The sequence below is a fragment of the Oncorhynchus tshawytscha genome, linkage group LG18 (genome assembly GCF_018296145.1).
Source record: "Oncorhynchus tshawytscha isolate Ot180627B linkage group LG18, Otsh_v2.0, whole genome shotgun sequence".
In the NCBI taxonomy this organism is placed as follows: domain Eukaryota; kingdom Metazoa; phylum Chordata; class Actinopteri; order Salmoniformes; family Salmonidae; genus Oncorhynchus; species Oncorhynchus tshawytscha.
Genome location: NC_056446.1, coordinates 13,923,801 through 13,945,148, shown reverse-complemented (window position 1 = coordinate 13,945,148; position 21,348 = coordinate 13,923,801). Strand labels below are relative to the sequence as shown.

Below are 21,348 nucleotides of genomic sequence, written 5' to 3'. Positions count from 1 at the left end.
CTGACTTCAACTGTACATGCAACAGTCACACATACAGCAGCAACTGTGTAGGAGTCACAGACCAATAAAGTAAGAGACTGCAGTCTAACACACAAAGACAAATAAAGAACTCAGAAAACAAAGCCATGACTCTTTACTCCTCACAAATCCATCTATTGAATAGAAGCCATATTCAATTCTGAGCCACCTTAAATTCTCCATTCACCTGTGTGGCTGTGCTAGCTGGTGTATTAATCCTGTCGGCCGTGGAGAGCGGCCAGGTGGGCTATAAATCCCTTGTTACCAACCAGCAACAGGATGCAATTCAGGAAACAACTGGTAGTTAACATTACAATGGCAGCACCTTGACTGCGTGTGCCGAGGGGATGTGACCAGACCAGGCCTGGCAGAGGCAGACAGACCTACTACTGTACAGCTGTACTGAACACAGGTCATGCTTCCCCACTCTGCTTCACTCTGTTATAGGCCACATTAGTTTCCCCTCTCTGACTCTCTCGCTCTCTCTACAGAGCTACCCATTAGAACATACAGAAATATGACTAAACAATGAAATATGACAACCCGGGCTATACGAAGGAGTCGATCTTAAAGCAACAAAGACAGCACGTTAAAACACCATGAACACACTGGACGTACAGCACATGCATGCACACCACACACAGAGAGCTGGTGTCACGTTCATCCCAACACCGGCAAGCACGCTGACAAAGCGCACCCCACGAAACCAAGCCGAGCTGCCTACCTCTTGTTTGAAGATCGATTTCTTTGGTTAAAAGGTCGATGTCAATCTGCAGTATCCTGTTTTTGCATCGTAACTGCTGCATTTCCTCAATCTGATAAGAGAGAAGGGAACAGGGTCATATAAACCGCCATTTACAGGCAGGCAGCAGCATGGTATGCTGATGAGGCACAGTGGAGGAGTAGAGAGACTGAGAGCCTCGGCACATGCTGTTCGGTACAGACTCACAACACAAGCCTGTAATAAGTCAACGGAGGTGCACGGAGCCAAGTGGGCTAACAGTGTCAGGAAGAGAGTTATCTCCAGGTCTTCCTGGCCTAGTGAATACACAGAAAACACAAGAGCTACTGAGTTCAACTCCAGGCTTTTAACTTTAACCTTCCACGTCCGCGGCCCTGACTAACACACAGTGATAGTTGACTCCAAAAAATGCTGATTCAACAGAAAACTCCGAGCACCACTTGATTTGCGGTCTGATATAGTTCAATAAACCCACAGCTGCACGCTTAACGTAAACCTGACATTGGGTGAAAAAATGCAAAGGGAGGGTGTGTGTTTTTTGAATTGCCCCAAAGAATCATGGTTTCCTTAGAAAATACATTAAATACACCACGCGACTCAGGAGCGTATTGTTGAGTCAAATTGCCGAAGACCTCTATTAAGACAGTTGAATACAGCTGCTGCACAAGGAAAGGAACATTGATGTTCTCGTCGCTGTAGTATCTCTCTGTGGGAGAGTAGTGTGTGTAGTGGGAGAGCAGTGTCTGTGCGGACTTACCGAGGGGATTTGGGACTGGGAGTTGGATCGTTCTAGCCGTCTCCTAGTCAGGTCATTCTCCATCTCGTTGACCTCCTCTTTTAGCTTCTCCAGCGTCCTCTTTTTTAACTCCAGCTCATGCCACAGCCGGTCCATACGGGCCTTCTGGTGAACCAACAGGGCTACAAGATACATAGTACACATTAACCCTGTGACATGGGGACAGACTGATGGCTTATCTCTGACTGCTGAAGTACATGCCTACAGCACAGGCTTATGGTGTGTTTGAAGAACCGCAAAAGCTAGATACATTTCCCTTTTGGAAATAACGCTACGTGCAGTGGGGCTGAGTAAGAATCATACAGTAGCATATTCGTTCTTCATTTCATGGCCTATTTTAGAAAGGGCTTCTGGGGGAGTGAACAATGATCCCGGGGAAAAACTTGCTCAAAACACATCCTAAGAAGTGTTACATTGTCTTATAACGCATTCATAACATGCTTGGTCTTATAACGCATTCATAACTGTCCCTGCTTTAATTCATTCATTCCCTACACAGAAAGACCAAAGTAAACAACAAACATAATACCCCCCCCCCACCACTCAGAAGTAGGCTTTGTGTTTTTCCAGGCAGACGAGGAATGCATGTAGAGGGCTGCAGTGAAAGATAAGGGTCAGAAGGCACAGCCTCAGGGCTGGTGAGAGAGAGTAGAAGCCCCACAGTAGTCGCAGCAGCAAGTAAGCGTCTAGCAAAGGCCACAGGCACCGACTTGCACGTAATCCAGTCAAAGTCCAAAAAAGGAAACGCTGCGCTCCAACACATTTGACTCACACTGCCGCAGTCCAAGGGCTGTCAGCGCAAACCCAGCATTATAGCAGCCGACTCATGCTCCAATCACACCCCTCCCCTATGCGAGTCACCTTCAACAATTCATCTGCTCCCTCAAATCAGGCTGAGATGAAGCAGGGTTTTAAAGCCAAGAGGTTTTTAATGAGACAAACGTAGATGCAATTTGGCTTTAAAAAAAATGCATTAGTGTCAATATTACAGAAATCAAAGTTAAAAGCAGGCATAAACGATACGCAATAGTCAAATGACTTTCTTGGCAGAATGCAGTGGAAAAGGCATTTACTACTGGTGGACAAAAATGCATTCTATTCCTTACTGTCATGGGGGAAAGTTATTCTCAAAGTGGATGTTACGTCTCTTTGGCCACTTGACTTTTGTTGCACATGTGACTGAGGGATACCATAGTTCAACTTAAACAATTGCACAACTAACTGTATCCGGATGTGTGTTTGTGGGTGAGTGTCTATACTTCCTAGTGACAGACCGTAACTGTCGACAAAGCAAAGCAGCTAACGGCTGAGATTTTAGTAACCCTGATCCTGTCTTACCTTGTGTGTATGCAGCGTCATCTGAACCCATGCTGAGTCTGCGTGGCTCGCTGGGCCTCTCCCTGTATGCAGACAGAGGGTCTGAGAGATGATGGGGCTCTGGCTCCACAAAATGGTGGTCTGACGGGAGGCTGAGGAGGTTGGTGGCCTCAAAGGTAGGGGAAACGACGCCAGGGGACACTGCTGGGGGCTTGTTGGGGGACACTGTGATTTTGAAAGTGTACTTGGTGTTGGGCTGGGTGACCACCACCCTGGGTGAGGTGGCTGTGCCTGCCCCTCCCATAGACGCGCGGGACTTGGGTGGGTGGTGGTGGATGTAGGCGGGGCCCATGCTCACCTGGCCCCCCATATTCCGGGCCCCCTGCGACCCGTGCGGAGGAGGTTGAGCAGAGATGTAGACGGTTGGAGGATTTCTGCCTCCACCGTCATCGTTATTAGCAGTAATGTAAAACTTGGGCTGGGAGCGAGAGCCGGTTGGGACCATGACGGCCTCGTCAGAGGGGGTGGTAGTAGCAGCGGTGGGCGGGCTGGCAGAGATGTAAACAGTGGGCTGGCTGCGGCTTAGGCCCGGGCCTCCGATGGACAGGGGGGTAGTGGTGGTGCCAGGGGCTGCCCCGACAGAGGAGGAGGATGACGGGCAGGAGGAGGAGGTGGAGGAGTTGGAGCGGGGGCTGCTGCTGGTGCGCAGTGTGGTCGTGGTGGAGTTGCTCCTCTGAGGAGATTCAAGTTTGATCTCTATCTGGTTCTTGCGCGGTCCGGTGGAGATGTTCTGGATGTTGTACTGGCTGAAGGAGGACATGCCAGAGGGCATGACCGAGGACGAGGCACCAGAGGAGGAGGCCTGACCTCCAGAGGGGGCCTGGAGTATAGAGGGGGCCTGTGGGTTGGTAGGGGAGCTGATGGGCATGTAGACATGGGAGGTCTGGTGGCCCTGTGACTGGTGCTGTGAGGTATGTGAGGAGCCGTGCTGGTGCTGCTGGCAGGAAGGGCCTGTCCGGGAGCCAGGCAGTGAGGTGGGATGGGAGATCTGATAGATCTGCTGCTGGGGCTGGGAGGTGGGGCTATACTGGGCCCTGCCAGCCTGCTGCTGCTGGCTTTGCCGGGTCGTACCGCCGGGCTGGGTCACATAAGGCCTGATGTAGATAGAGTTACCCTGTGGACTGCTCAGTCCAGACTGTGTATGGGGCCCGCCGTGTATGTGCAAAGAGGTGGGGGTGTTACGTCCCGTCTGGATGTTGGGGGCCAGGGTGACGGTGATGGGGTTGAAGCGGGGCGTCTGCTGGCCATGATGGCCCATGGACTGCCCTTTGCCCCCCAGCTGGTAGAGTCCCAGGTGCTGGGGCGGCTGGGGCTTGCGTGTGGGCTCCATCACGGCAAACACATTGAGGCTGGAGGGTGCCTGCACAGGGGCTGACTGGGGCTCCTGCTGGAAGAAGTCACTGTTGGGGGTCTGTCCTGTCTGGAGGGGCCCGTCACTCAGGCTGTGGGACAGAGTCCTGCTGCCGTTCATCCTCAGGCCGTCCCGTCCCGGGGCCGCATGCACATTTTGAAACTGAGACTGCAGGCCCAGGTTCAGCTGGGTCATGTGATTGCGGAGCCTGATGAAGCTGGGGTCGTCGTTGTTGCTGAGGTTTCCTCCTTCGCTGTACAAGTACCCCGGGCTCACCTGAGACAGGTACTCACAACAGGCGTCCAAATTGTTGTCGTTCTGAGGAAAAGAGAAGCTTCAAAATCAGTCATTTGTGATATATCAGCTAAATATATTTTGGTGGGTAAAACCTATGGATTGGAAAGGAGGATACCCCAGACTCACCTGCAGAACACACTGGGAAACAACACCCTCTGGAACTTCAGGGAACTTCTGGCGCAGGTCGTGCAAAACCCGGATGTCAATCTGGTGGCTTCCCTGGGCCATTCGTGTACTGCCAGGTCAGGACTGCTCTGCTCGCTCCGTTCAGCACACTGACGACGCCTCAGTGGTGGCAGCACCTCAGCCACAACTTGAGCATCTTCTGGAAAACAGACGCTTCGGTTAGTCGCCCCAGTTGTAACTGAACAGACACACATGTAGCAGTTTCTGGGTTCCCCTACTACTCTCATACACACCCTCTCTTGGTCTACACAGAGTAAAGAGACAGTGTGTACTGTACCGGTACCAGTCTGTGTTTTGAAAGTATGTTAATGACAAGGTAGGCCTATGCGTGACGCAGTGACAGGGAAGGAGGGAGCACACAGCAGCCTATTCAAACTTCATACTGGTGAAAAAACACCCGTCAGACATTTTGAGGTCGCCTGTTTCATCACGGTGGGGGGAGCTCTCAAAACAATATTTCAGAAATCCTTTTCAAAATAGGAAAGGCTTTCATTTTCACAGCCCTTCCCCTCCCCAAAATCATCTTAATAAAAGAGTAGGAAACCACCTCGGACTATTGAGGAAGCAAAAGACTCTCCAACCGATCTTAACGTCAACATTGTCTTATTAAGGACAGAGCAGACCCAAACAGTAGCTCCCAGAACTGTAGCAATCTGCACACGATCGTCAGTTAAGTCAATGCTACAGAGGAGCTTTGAGGCAAGCAAAAAAACACCGCTTTACCGCCGACAGACCAGCGTCATTCACACTGAGCGACAGGGCCACACGGTGTGGATGATGCTGACCTTCTCAAGAGCACGGAATTGAGGGTCTTTTGACCCTGGTGAATATTTAGCCTAGATATAGAGTCGAGGAGAATAGTGGATGTTCACGAGAATAGCACGGTGTAACTTGGTGAATGTCTTTCGCACATGCCCACACTCTGGAGCTATTTCTAACCGCACTCAATCAAAACGTCCTCGAGCGGGAGGCTCAGAATTTGCCAATTCAAAACATTGTGCTGTAGGCCCCGAAAAAACCTGCAGAGATGAATCCAGTGTGGGTGGAGGATGAGCATTCTGGATTCTCTCAAAGTTATAGGTCCCTTGATGGTAATCCAAGCCATCAGATTGGACGTCGGGCCAAATTAAATCCAGAAGCTACTTTAAAAATATTAAACACAAAGTATGACCGTCTGATAAGAGGAGTGAGACATTGCAGCTTTGAGGCACATTACTCCTGTTGTGCCAAGGAAATGACATAGCAAGTAGCAGTGCTGTCTTATCTGAGCTGGGAGCATGTGTAATGTCATAACTGAGGAGATGTCAATCTGGATGACAAAACATCCCACCAGAACTGATGATAACAGTGGGAGGAGTCACAGGGCTACTGTCAGAAGAGGGAGCCAGCAGCAACAGGGCTCTGGAACAGCCTGAGACTGACTCAAACGAGACCGGCTGGGATAACATCTGAAAACTGGCAGGATATTGACTTGGATGATACAATGAAACAACTAGCCCGATCGTGACACACTATTGCAATGTGTCCTCACATGAGAAAAACGTGTAAATCATGTTTCAGAGAGTGAGACACAGAACAACAAAGGCTGGGTACATCATTTTCTTTCAGCCCAGGCACTCAAACTGTCAGTCAATGCCTTCTTTTGTCCTTTGCAATACAAGGAAATGGAAGGTTTTGCAATCACACCAACCAGACTGAAGAATTCATTTCACTGCATAAAAAGATGAGCAAAGGAGTAAGCAGGAAGGAGAGGCTCTCTCTGCAAATACAAACTAGAGGAATATAAATTTGCCATATCACAGATTACATGTTTGGAGAAAACGTAACCGCCTCCAGCTAATAAGGTCTATGGAAAACAAGGCTTTGATGTTTCAATCACCGAGCCAAAGCTGGGGCTCCTCAACACTACTAACGCAAATCTACCTAGTGTGATTTAGAAACAGGAGCATAGGTCAGCCCAAAGGGCATAGTGGTGAACTCTTATGATCCACCATTCAGGCTCTTCTCGTAGGCTGGGCTGCAGGACTAGTCTGTCTGTGGGAAAGGAAATTCACTACTTGGCAACTGACCCAACTACAGGTCAACATTGTGGTTAGAGTTTTTTCCAGCCTTCAAAAAACAAAAAAAGGTCCACACTTCCTTATTGCACATAATTACAGCCCAAAAAGAAAAGGCCCTGGTTTGGCTCAGCTTCACAGCCACTCCTGGGCCTGTGGAGGGAGGGAGCAAAGGGGGGGGGTGGGGGGGTGGTCATAGGTCCTGAGAGGAGAACTATGGAACCAGGGAGATAAATAAACAAAGCTCCCATTGCAGAGCTGTTATTCCCAGTGCCAGAGCACTGACCCGCAGCTCCAGGCTAATTTCTGGAGGTAACAGCCCCTGCCACGCTCTTGTCAATGGACTCATTCACTCAGTATGAGTGGGTGCACCATAAAAATGTCCGCTTCAATTAGAGAAAAAATGTAATGGGTATTAACGATCAATGCACGGGAGCCTTAAGTGGAGAGATTGTAACTGGACACAGTGCTGTCGCAGCATTCCTGACATTTTTATTTATTTATTTTACCTTTATTTAACTAGGCAAGTCAGTTAAGAACAAATTCTTATTTTCAATGATGGCCTAGGAACAGTAGGTTAACTGCCTGTTCAGGCAGTTAACCTATGACAGATTTGTACCTTGTCAGCTCAGGGATTTGAACTTGCAACTTTGCGGTTACTAGTCCAACGCTCTAACCACTAGGCTACCCTGCCGCCCCACATAAAAAATATATTCTAAATATATCCGCCCCACATTACATATTCTAAACAAACAAGTTATAGCCTACTTCATCTATGTCTTTTTATGTTCATATGAAGATGATGAATACAACTTTGTTACAACCTGAGGTGTGTTACTTTCCTGATCTGGTGTGTAGCTGCAGTAGGTAAAGTTCACAGCTTCTATAAATGAGAACCTGGAGGGTTGTAGGTCCAAGGTAACCCTATTTGTGGGGATCAGATATCATGATATATGGCCAGCACATTTTACTCTGATTGATAGAAAATAGAGGCCCACTACGCAGCCAGCCAGCCTTTCCCTCCATCAGTGCCCCGTGCCTAACACACCTTTCAACACGGCCAGTCCCCTAGGTTAAACCAGCTGGTACATCTTCTGGTTTATGCCATCGACACGCCAAGGCCATTACCACGGTGAAAATCCCTATAAATCCCACAGTCTTCAATCAGAGCAGTCCTCTGCAGCGTCAGGCACCAGGCAGCAACACGGCTTGGAATGTCTAACTACCTCGCAGTCCAGCGAAATTTAAACAAATAAAGGGACTAATTGGCAGTGGACGCTCTGAGGCCTGCTGGCAGGGGCCCCAGTACTCCAGTGTGGCCACGTGGTACACACACACACACACGCACGCTACCGTGCAAACACACATCTGCTGTGGGTCAAGGTACGACGACCGAATCATTCACTTCAATATTTGGGGCCAAGCACAATTGTGAACAAAGGAGTGTTGTCAAATCCTCAAAATCAGTGCTACACCTGAGAGCTTCAAGGCCTCATTCAACAACCCAACATTTCTAACTATCCAAGGAATATTTGAACATTGGAGTGAGTACAATAAATCCTATTCCAAATACACTGAGTACACAAAACATCAGGAACTCTTTCCATGACATAGACTGACCAGGTGAACCCAGGTGAAACCTATCCCTTATTGATGCCCCCTGTTAAATCCACTTCAGTGTACTGTAGATGAAGGGGAGGAGACAGTTTAAAGAAGGATTTTCAAAAGACAATTGAGACATTGATTGTGTATGTGTGCCATTCAGAGAAGGCACAAAATATTTAAACTGGGTATGGTAGGTGCCAGGCACACTGGTTTGAGTGTGTCAAGAACTGCAAAGCTGCCGGGTTTTTCACGCTCAACAGTTTCCTGTGTGTATCAAGAATGGTCCACCACCAAAAAGACATCCAGCCAACTTGAGACAACTGCGGGAAGCATTGGAGTCAACATGGGCCAGTAATCTCTGTGGAATGCTTGACACCTTGTAGTCCATGCCCCAACTATTGGAGGCTGGTCTGAGGGGAAAAGGGGATGCAACTCAATATTAGGAAGTGGTTCCTAATGTTTTGTACACTCAGTTGTATATTAAGTCCATTTAAGCAGCAGCTCATCTGAGAAATATTAGTTCATGTTTAAAATATTTACAAATGAGTCCCATTTTGATGCACTGTGGTTCAGACCACCGTCAACAGCTTGTCTTAAAGGGTAGGTAGGAAGCATGAGTTTTTAGTCACCAAAGTAACAACACAGTGTGGTCAAAGACTTAGTAACTTAGTTGTTGTCACGATCTGGTTACCTATAACTACACTGCTCAAAAAAATAAAGGGAACACTAAAATAACACATCCTAGATCTGAATGAATGAAATATTCTTATTAAATACTTTTTTCTTTACATAGTTGAATGTGCTGACAACAAAATCACACAAAAATGATCCATGGAAATCATATTTATCAACCCATGGAGGTCTGGATTTGGAGTCACACTCAAAATTAAAGTGGAAAACCACACTACAGGCTGATCCAACTTTGATGTAATGTCCTTAAAACAAGTCAAAATGAGGCTCAGTAGTGTGTGTGGCCTCCACGTGCCTGTATGACATCCCTACAACGCCTGGGCATGCTCCTGATGAGGTGGCGGATGGTCTCCTGAGGGATCTCCTCTCAGACCTGGACTAAAGCACCCGCCAACTCCTGGACAGTCTGTGGTGCAACGTGGCGTTGGTGGATGGAGCGAGACATGATGTCCCAGATGTGCTCAATTGGATTCAGGTCTGGGGAATGGGCGGGCCAGTCCATAGCATCAATTCCTTCCTCTTGCAGGTACTGCTGACACACTCCAGCCACATGAGGTCTAGCATTATCTTGTATTAGGAGGAACCCAGGGCCAACCGCACCAGCATATGGTCTCACAAGGGGTCTGAGGATCTCATCTCGGTACCTAATGGCAATCAGGCTACCTCTGGCGAGCACATGGAGGGCTGTGCGGCTCCCCAAAGAATTGCCACCCCACACCATGACTGACCCACCGCCAAACCGGTCATGCTGGAGGATGTTGCAGGCAGCAGAACGTTCTCCACGGCGTCTCCAGACTGTCACGTCTGTCACATGTGCTCAGTGTTAACCTGCTTTCATCTGTGAAGAGCACAGGGCGCCAGTGGCTAATTTGCCAATCTTGGTGTTCTCTGGCAAATGCCAAACGTCCTGCACGGTGTTGGGCTGTAAGCACAACCCCCCCCCTGTGGACGTCGGGCCCTCATACCACCCTCATGGAGTCTGTTTCTTACCGTTTGAGCAGAAACATGCACATTTGTGGCCTGCTGGAGATCATTTTGCAGGGCTCTGGCAGTGCACCTCCTGCTCTTCCTTGCACAAATGCGGAGGTAGTGGTCCTGCTGCTGGGTTGTTGCCCTCCTACGGCCTCCTCCACGTCTCTTGATGTACTGGCCTGTCTCCTGGTAGCGCCTCCATGCTCTGGACACTACGCTGACAGACACAGCAAACCTTCTTGCCACAGCTCGCATTGATGTGCCATCATGGATGAGCTGCACTACCTGAGCCACTTGTGTGGGTTGTAGACTCCGTCTCATGCTACCACTAGAGTGAAAGCACCGCCAGCATTCAAAAGTGACCAAAACATCAGCCAGGAAGCATAGGAACTGACAAGTGGTCTGTGGTTATCACCTGCAGAACCAGTCCTTTATTGGGGGTGTCTTGCTAATTGCCTATAATTTCCAACTGTTGTCTATTCCATTTGCACAACCGCATGTGAAATCTGTTGTCAATCAGTGTTGCTTCCTAAGTGGACAGTTTGACTTCACAGAAGTGTGATTGACTTGGAGTTACATTGTGTTGTTTAAGTGTTCCCTTTATTTTTTTGAGCAGTGTACAAACATAGTTATGTTTTGGGTTGTTTACATATTTATTAACTTATTTACGGATATCTTCTAAACTACCCACAATTTGTGTCGTCACAATACCAGAATTTTGACTTCGATACCGATACCAAGTTTAGTGTAACGATACTCTATACCATCGTGATACTCGATACCAAAACGATACCCCAAAAATAAAAAACGTATTACCCAAAGTCACAGAATGGCACTTGATCCAGACAGATCAACTCTCGCTACTGCTCTGTTCAACTGTTGGGCATCTTTTGAGTTCAATATCATTACATTAGAACATTTGTAAGTCAATTTTTTGGAGACAGCCATGTACGCATTCATTTATAAATGATACAATCATACAATAAATTTGACTTTGTTTTTACCAATCTAACTACAAAACAACATAAATGGTAAATCTCTATTGATAAACTGGGTAAATCAAGATGTATCTTAGGTCTATTCCCAATACAGGTGAATGCCTATTAATTAATCACGTTTTTTGGTGACAATCAGCTTCGAAATCAGTATATTTTGCATTATGGTTAGCATTTTATCACAAACAAAGTACTAGGGTAGTGAACTCTGCCGTAAGCTAGCAAGGAAAGTTAGCCTACAATTAATACTGGAAGCTACCGGTGTCGTCTTGCATTGTAAAAGCGTTCTAGCCTTTACGGACATTGTTTCAACATTTCTGCATGCGGTGTCGCATTATTCAAGTATGTTAACATCTGTGCAGCCTGAGTGGGGAGCTAACAGCAGCCCAGACAGCTCTACCAATGAATGAGCAAGTGGAGCAGGCCCTTTCTTATCTCTGTAGAGGCTGCGTCAATACAGACGGGATCCTCTCAATCACGAGACACATTTGACAGAAGTACTGAACATAACAAAAATTCTAGTACCTAATGTTTTGTACACTCGGTTGTATATTAAGTCCATTTAAGCAGCAGATCATCTGAGAAATATTAGTTCATGTCTAAAATATTTACAAATGAGTCCCATTTTGTTGTACTGTGGTTCAGACCACCTTCAACAGCTGGTGTACCTCAGATTACAGCCAGGATGGAAACAGCTCATCTTAAAGGGTAGTTTTTATTTACCAGATTTTACTCATGTAGTTAGCATGTTGGTAGGGCTAACGCTAGCAGGCTAGTTGGCTAGAGACCTTGCAAGCTGATTTGTAACTGTAACAGCTCTCATTTGTAGAATGAAGAGTGGACCAAGGCGCAGCGTGGTATGTGCACATCGTAACATTATTGATGACACCAAACAAAATAACAAAGTCAAAAAACGCACAGTTCTGTCACGCTACAGAAACTAAACAGAAAACAAGATCCCGCAAAAGGAAAATGACAACTTATATATGATCCCCAATCAGAGACAACGATAGACAGCTGCCTCTGTTTGGGAACCACACTCGGCCAAAAACAAAGAAATAGAAAACATAGACTTTCCCACCCGAGTCACACCCTGACCTAACCAAACATAGAGAATAATAAGGATCTCTAAGGTCAGGGCGTGACAGTAACAATAAATTCATAAAGTATTTGCTTGTAAATTGGGTGAAAATGTCATTGAAACCAGTAGTCATGAGTGGAAACTACTGGTTTAATTTGAGGTTATACATTTAAAGTAATTTCTGTAGGAGTTAACATTATAGAGAATAGGCTGGCTTGCCGGGTCCTCCATATTACGTCATACCCCCGCAAAAATATTTTCCGGCATGACTTCAGACATGACTTGAGGTGTAACTTTGCATTGGGACCTGATGCGTATATTAATGCCAATCCATAAGTTACATGTGGTTACGTTTATGCTACCTACCATTTAAAGCTTGGTGTACCTCAGATTAAATCCATGATGGCAACAAGCTGAAGTTAGGCACACAGAGGGGACTAACTCGCCCTCTCTCTAACACACACATGTTCATATTCACCCACCCACGCACACACACACACACACACACACACACACACACACACACACACACACACACACACACACACACACTTCGTCTTCTGGAAGCATGGAACTTGACCCATTCTTTAACATAGATATTGTTTTGATTCAACACTGTGAGGAACTTTCACCTTCACGAAAGGATTTTGAAAGCTTAAGCCTGAATGGAAACTTCATTGAGGTGCCTGGTCTTATTAACAGAGAAGCATTTATACAGCAAAGACCTCACAGAGCCTCCCCTCTCGAAAATCAAGGTGGTTTACCACTACATTAATGTCATATTGTTAAACAGAATGAACATCTAGACTTTAAGAGAGAACACACTGCACTGAATGTTGATGTGCCGATTATCTGGTGTTCGTTTCGGCTTGCTGACTGCGTGGTGTGTTTTGGGGACCACCTGCAGATAGCGTCTGACTGATGACATTTGCTCGCGTTTACATGTAGAATCCGATTACCTGTCGGGACAAAAAAAATGATACTTTAGGTCAATCAGAGAGCACGAGTGGGGAGCGTAAAGGACAGCCAACAAGAAGTAAAAGAGGCTACTTTTCCAGGTGACATCTACCCCTTTGCAGCTTGCTAAATGAGCCAGTCACACTTCACATGCATTGTAGGCAATGGGATGGTAGCTAGCTAAGTGCACAATGCACACAACACTAAATAATTCCTCAAAGCTAGCTAGCTGGCCACTGTAGCTCCAGGTAACTGCCAAAATAATGGAAACACTTGAATAAATGAGGGATACAAAGTATATTGAAAGCAGGTGCTTCCACACGTGTGGTTCCTGAGCTAATTAAGCAAATAACATCATGCTTAGTTAGGGTCATGTATAAAAATGCTGGGCATGCCATTATTTTGGCTACGATCATGGCTTATGCCCCCATAGGATGACAATGCCCCCATCCACAGGGCATGAGTGGTCACTGAATGGTTTGATGAGAATGAAAACATATGTAAACCATATGCCATGATCGTTTCAGTCACCAGATCTCAAACACCTATGGGAGATTCTGGAGTGGCACCTGAGACAGCCTTTTCCACCACCATCAACAAAACACCAAATTATGGAATTTCTCGTGGAAGAATGGTGTTGCATCCCTCCAAAGGTGCATTGAAGCTGTTCTGGCTCGTGGTGGCCCAACGCCCTATTAAGACACTTTATGTTGGTGTTTCCTTTATTTTAGCAGTTACTTGTAGTATTGACATTATAATTAAATCACAATGGATTAGATTCCATGAAGTAGCTGCCTGTGTTAACTGCCAAGAGTTACTGCAGTGTCTTTGGCTAGCTAGCTATGTTGTGCTGGCTAGCGAATTACATGCTAACCGTTTAGTTAGCAAAAAATGCGGCTATGGGCTGGCATTGGCAGTATGGGGATTTAGAGGGAATTAAATTGTTTCTTTGTAGTCTTGCTAATACGTTATCTAGCTGTGGCTATCTGGCTAGAATCAACAAGTGCTTTCTACAACGATAGCAACATTAGCGCTGCAAGCTAGTTAGCTAACATTGGCTACCTACAAAGCAACACATACAGGGAAACTAAGCTCAAGAATGCAACGCTACTGCCACCTTCTGGTTTGGAGCATTTTAACAAGGCTGTCGGCTTCAAGGTCTGTGCTATGTGAACACAAACTGATTGACTGCCAACCCTCTGTTCGGAAGTACTAGGTACTCTCGGCAAGAAAATGTTTGGCAATCCTACCGGTGTGTCTCAGTCCTAATAGAAAGTACGATCACACGACTACATTTTTAGCATAAACTAAAACCAGACTATCTCATATAGAATTCGTATCTAGAATCTCTTGCCAAACTAATATATATCTACACAACAGTATGATTCTGCGGGTTTTTTCCTCTATGTACATTGTCACTTTAAATGTAAGCGTTTTTTTAACACACATGCACAGTGCACAAATGCATATCGTTTTAAACCTCTGTCATTACGGATAAAAAAACAATCTACTGTATAACCCAACAAATCGATTAACAACATGTAGACTAGACCTACATGTAGACTAGACCTACATGTTCCCATTTCACATACACGCGAGTAACTGAAGAGCTTTTGTTCCAAGCCAGGTCTTCAAAGCAGAACCATACCCTACTCAACTGTGCCATGAAGCTAGCGCCTCACGCTGCACATAGAATTGTTGGATCAGCTCAGCTTTGGCACAACCGTTGGAAGACAGGCTGATCTTTTAGTTGCCCACAAACAGGGGTAGACGGTGCTGAATAAAACAAAATATTCAGCACCACAGCCTGGTTGATTGGAAGCAGGCAAGGGCACCAGCTCCCCAGGTCAACCAACCCCTCCCCCTCTCTGGGCAACGTGGGAAACTGTGAGTTCTCACAAACACAAACACAGACGAACCTGAACCTCCATTACACTTCTTGTCTTCGTGAGCATTCAAAGGGGTTGTCAATTGTCACTGTTTGTTTTCCTCTGTAAACAATGTAAATAACATGGAAAAGCTGCCTGGCAGGTTGTGTCTTTCCTGACCGTATAAGGAATTAGCAGTAGGGGAAGGGGGATTTAAAAGCGGTAAGTGGGTGAAGCTCTCTTCCAGGCGCTTGCTGCAGCTTGCTTTTCAGTGTGTGTGTGTGTGTGTGTCTCTCTTACACAACAGGCTCAATCACTGGTTCACTCCCTCCACCTCCTCCCTCCCCTTACTCTGCTCCTCCCCCACCTTTTTAACACAACATTTCTGTGGGCAACAAAATGCTGAGTTCACCTAGCAGCCACTTGGAAGTGGAAATGCTGTTGCATTCCATCAATGAGTATTGACAACTGGGTTTAACCTGCAGTTATCTGGATACAAGGGGTAACTGGGTTGTGGACAGGGTAATCTTTATTTATGTTTTATTTTTTTATTTAGCCTTTATTTAAATAGGCAAGTCAGTTAAGAACAAATTCTTATTTACAATGACAGCCTACCAAAAGGCAAAATGTATACTGCGGGGAAGGGGGCTAGTATTAAAAATAAAAATATAGGACAAAACACACATCACGACGAGAGACACCACATAAAGAGAGACCTAAGACAACAACATAGCATGGCAGCAACACATGACAACACAGCTTGGTAACAGCACCACATGACAACAACATGGTAGCAGCACAAAACATGGTACAAACATTATTGGGCACAGACAACAGCACAAAGGCAAGAAGGTAGAGACGATAATACATCACTCGAAGCAGCCACAACCCAGACTATTTGAATTGCCCCCCTCTATTTTACACCGCCGCTACTCTCTGCTGTTATCATCTATGCATAGTCACTTTAATAACTCTACCTACATGTACATATTACTAACTGGTGCCCCCGCACATTGACTCTGTACCGACTCTGTATATAGTCTCGCTATTGTTATTTTACTGCAGCTCTTTAATTACTTGATATTTTTATTTCTTATCCATATTTTTTAAAACTGCATTGTTGGTTAGGGGCTCGTAAGTAAGCATTTCACTGTAATACACCTGTTGAATTCAGCACATGTGACAAATAAAATTTGATTTGACTATCAGAGTGTCCATGATTGAGTCTTTGAATGAAGAAATGGAGATAAAACTGTCCAGTTTGAGTGTTTTTTGTAGCTTGTTCCAGTCGCTAGCTGCAGCGAACTGAAAAGACGAGCTACCCAGGGATGTGTGTGCTTTGGGGACCTTTAACAGAAGGTGACTGGCAGAACGGGTGTTGCATGTGGAGGATGAGCGCTGCAGTAGTAGGTATCTCAGATAGGGGGGAGTGAGGCCTAAGAGGGTTTTAGAAATAAACATAAACCAGTGGGTCTTACGACGTGTATACAGAGATGACCAGTTTACAGAGGAGTATAGAGTGCAGTGATGTGTCCTATAAGGAGCATTGGTGGCAAATCTGATGGCTGAATGGTAAAGAACATCTGGCCGCACGAGCACACCCTTACCTGCCGATCTATAATTACGTCTCTGTGAATCTAGCATTGGTAGGATGGTCATCTGAATCAGGGTTAGTTGGCAGCTGGGGTGAAAGAGGAGCGATGACGATAGAGGAAACCAAGTCTAGATTTAACTTTAGCCTGCAGCTTTGATATGTGCTGAGAGAAGGACAGTGTAACAGTCTAGCCATACTCCCAAGTACTTGTATGAGCTCTAAACCTTCAGGGAGGTAGTAATCACACCGGTGGGGAGAGGGGCATTATTCTTACCAAACCACATCACCTCCAAAACCAAGGTATTCAGAACAATGTTAAGGGCAGAGAAACCTTGTTGGACACTATGAAAACTTTGTTGTATATCGTTTAACATTCATTCCGGGTAGGGAACAGCTGAGTATAAGACTGTAACAACTGCATATAAATGGATGAGAGAGCTTCCTACTGCCCAAGCTATGTTGTTGTTGTAAATTGAGAAGAGCGTGGGGCCTAGGATTGAGCTTTGGGGTACTCCCTTGGTGACAGGCAGTGGCTGAGACGGCAGTGGCTGACACAGCAGATGTTCTGACTTTATACACTGCACTCTTTGAGAGAGGTAAATAGCAAACCAGGCCAAAGGCCCCTCAGAGACACCAATACTCCTTAGCCGGCCCACAATAATGGAAAGGTCTACTGTATCAAAAGCTTTGGCCAAGTCAATAAAAAAAGCAGCACAACATTGCTTAGAATCAAGAGCAATAGTGACATCATGTAGGACCTCTAAGGTTGTAGTGACACATCCATAACCTGAACGGAAACCAGACTTCATACCAGAGAGAATACTATAGACATCAAGAAAGCCAGTCAGTTGATTATTGACAAGTTAATCCAACACTTTTGATAAGGGCAAAATAGAAATTGGCTTATAACAGTTAGGATCAGCTTGATCTCCCCCTTTGAATAAAGGACACACCGTGGCTGCTTTCCAAGCAATGGGAACCTCCCCACAGAGGAGAGACAGGTTAAAAAGGTCAGAGATAGGCTTTTTGCGACGATAGGGGCTGCAACCTTAAAGAATAAAGGATCTAAACCATCTGAACCAGATGTTTTTTTGGGGTCAAGTTTAAGGAGCTCCTTGAGCACCTCAGACTCAGTGACCGCCTGCATTTAACATTGTATAAACTACAATTTTGATCCCTATGGACAATAAACCCAACAATACTATATCAGAGCATAATAATGTTAAGACATATTATGACAAGACGTTGTTGGAAAACTAGAAACCGGTCTTAACTAGATATGTGTGTCCTCTTTTTGCTCAGCCCATTAGGCAGGGCTCTAGACTGCGACCATTTAGTTAGCTTCTTCCAAAATCAAGCTTCGCTTGGTAACAGCAGAGAATCCCCTCCTGGATCAAAAGCCTTGCTGTCAAATATTTGTTTTGTGCATGCAGTAATGACCTGGCCTCCACAATCACCCAACCTCAACCCAATTGAGATGGTTTGGGTTGAGTTGGACCGCAGAGTGAAGGAAAAGCAGCCAAGTGCTTAGCATATGTGGGAACTCTTTCAAGAATTCCAGTTGAAGCTGGTTGAGAGAATGCCAAGAGTGTGCAAAGCTGTCATCAAGGGTGGCTACTTTGAAGAATCTCAAATATAACATATATTTTGATTTGTTTAACACTTGTTTGGTTACTACATGATTCCATATGTGTTATTTTATAGTTTTGATGTCTTCACTATTATTCTACAATGTAGAAAATAGTAAAGATAAAGAAAAATCCTGGAATTAGTAGGTGTGTCCAAACTTTTGACTGGTACTGTAAATACAATAGCCTAATTGTCAACCCAAAATGCATGACAATCACTGGATTAGGTTGCACATACAAATATTTTTTTATCACAACATGAAATTACTTACTTCTTGAATACCATCTCAGTAGTTTATTACCCTTTTTAATAAAGCACTGTGAATGACTTTAAGATTATCAAAACATTTGGTGTGACCAAATCATGTTCTGGTGCCACCAACTGAAAATCTTAGTGGCACCAGTGCCACCAGGGGAAAATGTTAGTCTGGGGCCCTGACATTAGGTGATTGTAGATGTGCAGGTCAGGCGTTCACCCTACAGCTGGGCGTGATTATGTCGGTCTACAGGCACAGTTTATGCAATAACAATAGTTCCCCCGGCCTGGCCTGTGGCACTGATCTCACTGCTCAACCGAGCCAGGCTGGGAAACAGTTTGGTTCAGGTCAAATGGAGACAACCTAGATGAGTATAACCTAGACGGCTCTGATTACTTCATGACTTTAGGCTTGTCATGCTACTCTCTTGCAGGCCTTGTGTTCAATAAACCACTGATGAACATGCTGGGTATTCCTTGCGGCATAGGCCTAAATAAAACCAATCAGTAAAATGGGCTCAGTAAAATGAAGCAAGCATCTGTCAAACACTATTACAATAGTAGAGGATTCAACTCATTCAGCCAAACCCAGTCTTTTAGTTTTTATCAGACACTTCTCCTGGCCTACAAGTGATGAATCTCAAGTCAACATACTAGCACATTCACTGGATTATTCCCACACACTCAGACATACTTACATTTACACTCCAACACACACACACACACACACACACACACCTTCACACTCTCCACATCCACTGCTGATGCTCTGTTTATTATCTATCCTGATTGCCTAGTAATTTTTACCCATATCTACATGTAGATATTACCTCAACTACTTCGTACCCCTGCACACTGACTTGGTGGTATATAGCCTCGTTACGGTTATTTATTATGTTACTATTTTTATTTGCTTATTTTATTTACTTCTTAACTCTCCATTATTGGGTTAGGGGCTCGTATGTAAGAGTTTCACGGTAAAGTCTACACCTGTTGTATTCGGCTCAAGTGACAAATAAAATTGTATTTGATATGCAAACAGATGAAAAATCAACTATCGATAATTACAGAAAGAGCACCCCTAGAGAGCTATTATATCTACCTAGTAAAATATGTAAATGTATTTCAGAGTAAATAAATAAACTCAAGTAAATGTAAAAAATGCAGGACACATCTGGTCTACATTTCTGGAATTACTGACAGAAAAATGAAATTAACATTTAACACAACCGGCACAATTTCCAATTATCTTTGCCACGGAGGTCGTAAATAAGGCATTGCTCTGCATCATCGGGTGGTTTCGACTCTGCATGAGTACCGTGGCTGTGGCAAGGAACCCGAGAGGTGAAAATGTTCTGCATTACTTCTGAATTAAAGAGAACACTGTGCATACTGGATTTACATGCACACCAATCAGGGCAAGGCGCAATCACTAATACGCTGACTGGTGTAAGCAGTTTTCATGGATGTTTTTTCAGCCAACAGCCATAGAAATCCCAAGACATGGAAGAAATACCTAGACTAAATCTAGGCTACTTGTCCTTTAGAAAATACAATATTCATCCTCCTGCCAGTGCCATCACAGGAATAAAGCCAAAATGTTGACAGACATGTATTTTTTATTTAACCTTTATTTAAGTAGGCAAGTCAGTTAAGAACAAATTCTTGTTTGCAATGACTGCCTTCCAAAAGGCAAAAAGCCTCCTGCAGGGACGGGGGCCTGGGATTAAAAATAAAAAATTAATACAATATAAATATAGGACAAAACACACATCACAACAAGAGACAACACAACACTACATAAAGAGAGACCTAAGACAACAACATAGCAAGGCAGCAACACATGACAACACAGCATGGTAGCAACACAACATTGTAGCAGCACAAAACATGGTACAAATATTATTAGGCACAGACAACAGCACAAAGGGCACGAAGGTAGAGACAGCAATAGATCACACAAAGCAGCCACAACTGTCAGTAAGAGTGTCCATGACTGAGTCTTTGAATGAAGAGATTGGGATAAATCTGTCCAGTTTGTGTGTCTGTTGCAAGCTAGTTCCAGTCACTAGGTGCAGCGAACTGAAAAGACGAGTGACCCAGGGATCTGTGTGCTTTGGGGACCTTCAACAGAATGTGACTGGCAGATAAAATGAAGCTTTCATGCACTGATCACCAGTAAAAAAAATACAATATTCAGCGTGCCACCAAACAACCAGCCTTGCCAAATTGAATTTATATACATAATTATACAGGGGACATTCAATTTATATTTTTGCTTCCGCAATAAACATTTATGAGTCAATGCTTCAGGCTGCTTTATTTATTTCCATCCCTTCTGAGTAGAAAAAGTCATAATCTCATAAAGAAAGCGTCCAATAAAGGGCTATCTAGGATCTATTTTAGGGACAAAAACACTCACTAAAATGCTCTGTTTGAAAGTAGAAACCATTGCTATTGTTATATAATAACTTGAATGGATAAAGAACTAGAAGCAGGCCTAATCTGGGACTGAGACATATGGGAGGAATTCAGGAGACACAAAAGCAAGTAAAAAGACTGACATTTGTAATTCTACCACCCATGTCATTATCCTTCCAAAGTCCCACCAGCTGCTGTCAAACAGCAACACAGTTCAAACGTCTCCCCAATTGAATCAACGCTGGAAGTTAATTTAAGACCCGACAGATATCGCTTGTGTATTTCTGAGAGGACCATGTCAATCAGACAACAGCTAGGACTGGGCCTACGCACCAGAGGATTCCCCATATCCATTGTGGAAAATTTGAGTCCTTGTGAGGAGACAGACCTATGTAGCCAATTTCGTAACGCTACATGACCCAGGATGGGGGCATACGCTTTCAAAGTTTGCATTTTA

General features: G+C 44.9%; 1 protein-coding gene across 14 annotated transcripts in view; it reads right to left on the bottom strand.

Annotated features, from left to right (window-relative positions):
• The window catches only part of LOC112217538 (TGF-beta-activated kinase 1 and MAP3K7-binding protein 2), a 72,087-nt gene that overhangs the window by 5,256 nt on the left and 45,483 nt on the right, over window positions 1–21,348 (bottom strand). For 9 of the 14 annotated variants that reach the window (XM_024377872.2, XM_024377874.2, XM_024377875.2 and 6 more), the window contains exons 2-5: window positions 4,708–4,906; window positions 2,895–4,602; window positions 1,518–1,678; window positions 743–833 (exon numbers count right to left, since the gene is read on the bottom strand). In XM_024377872.2, the coding sequence (XP_024233640.1) occupies window positions 743–833; window positions 1,518–1,678; window positions 2,895–4,602; window positions 4,708–4,809 (2,062 nt within the window). In that variant the 5' untranslated portion in view covers window positions 4,810–4,906. The remainder of the gene's footprint in view (window positions 1–742; window positions 834–1,517; window positions 1,679–2,894; window positions 4,603–4,707; window positions 4,907–21,348) is intronic. The other 5 variants (XM_024377882.2, XM_024377884.2, XM_024377883.2 and 2 more) reach the window with 2 other exon arrangements.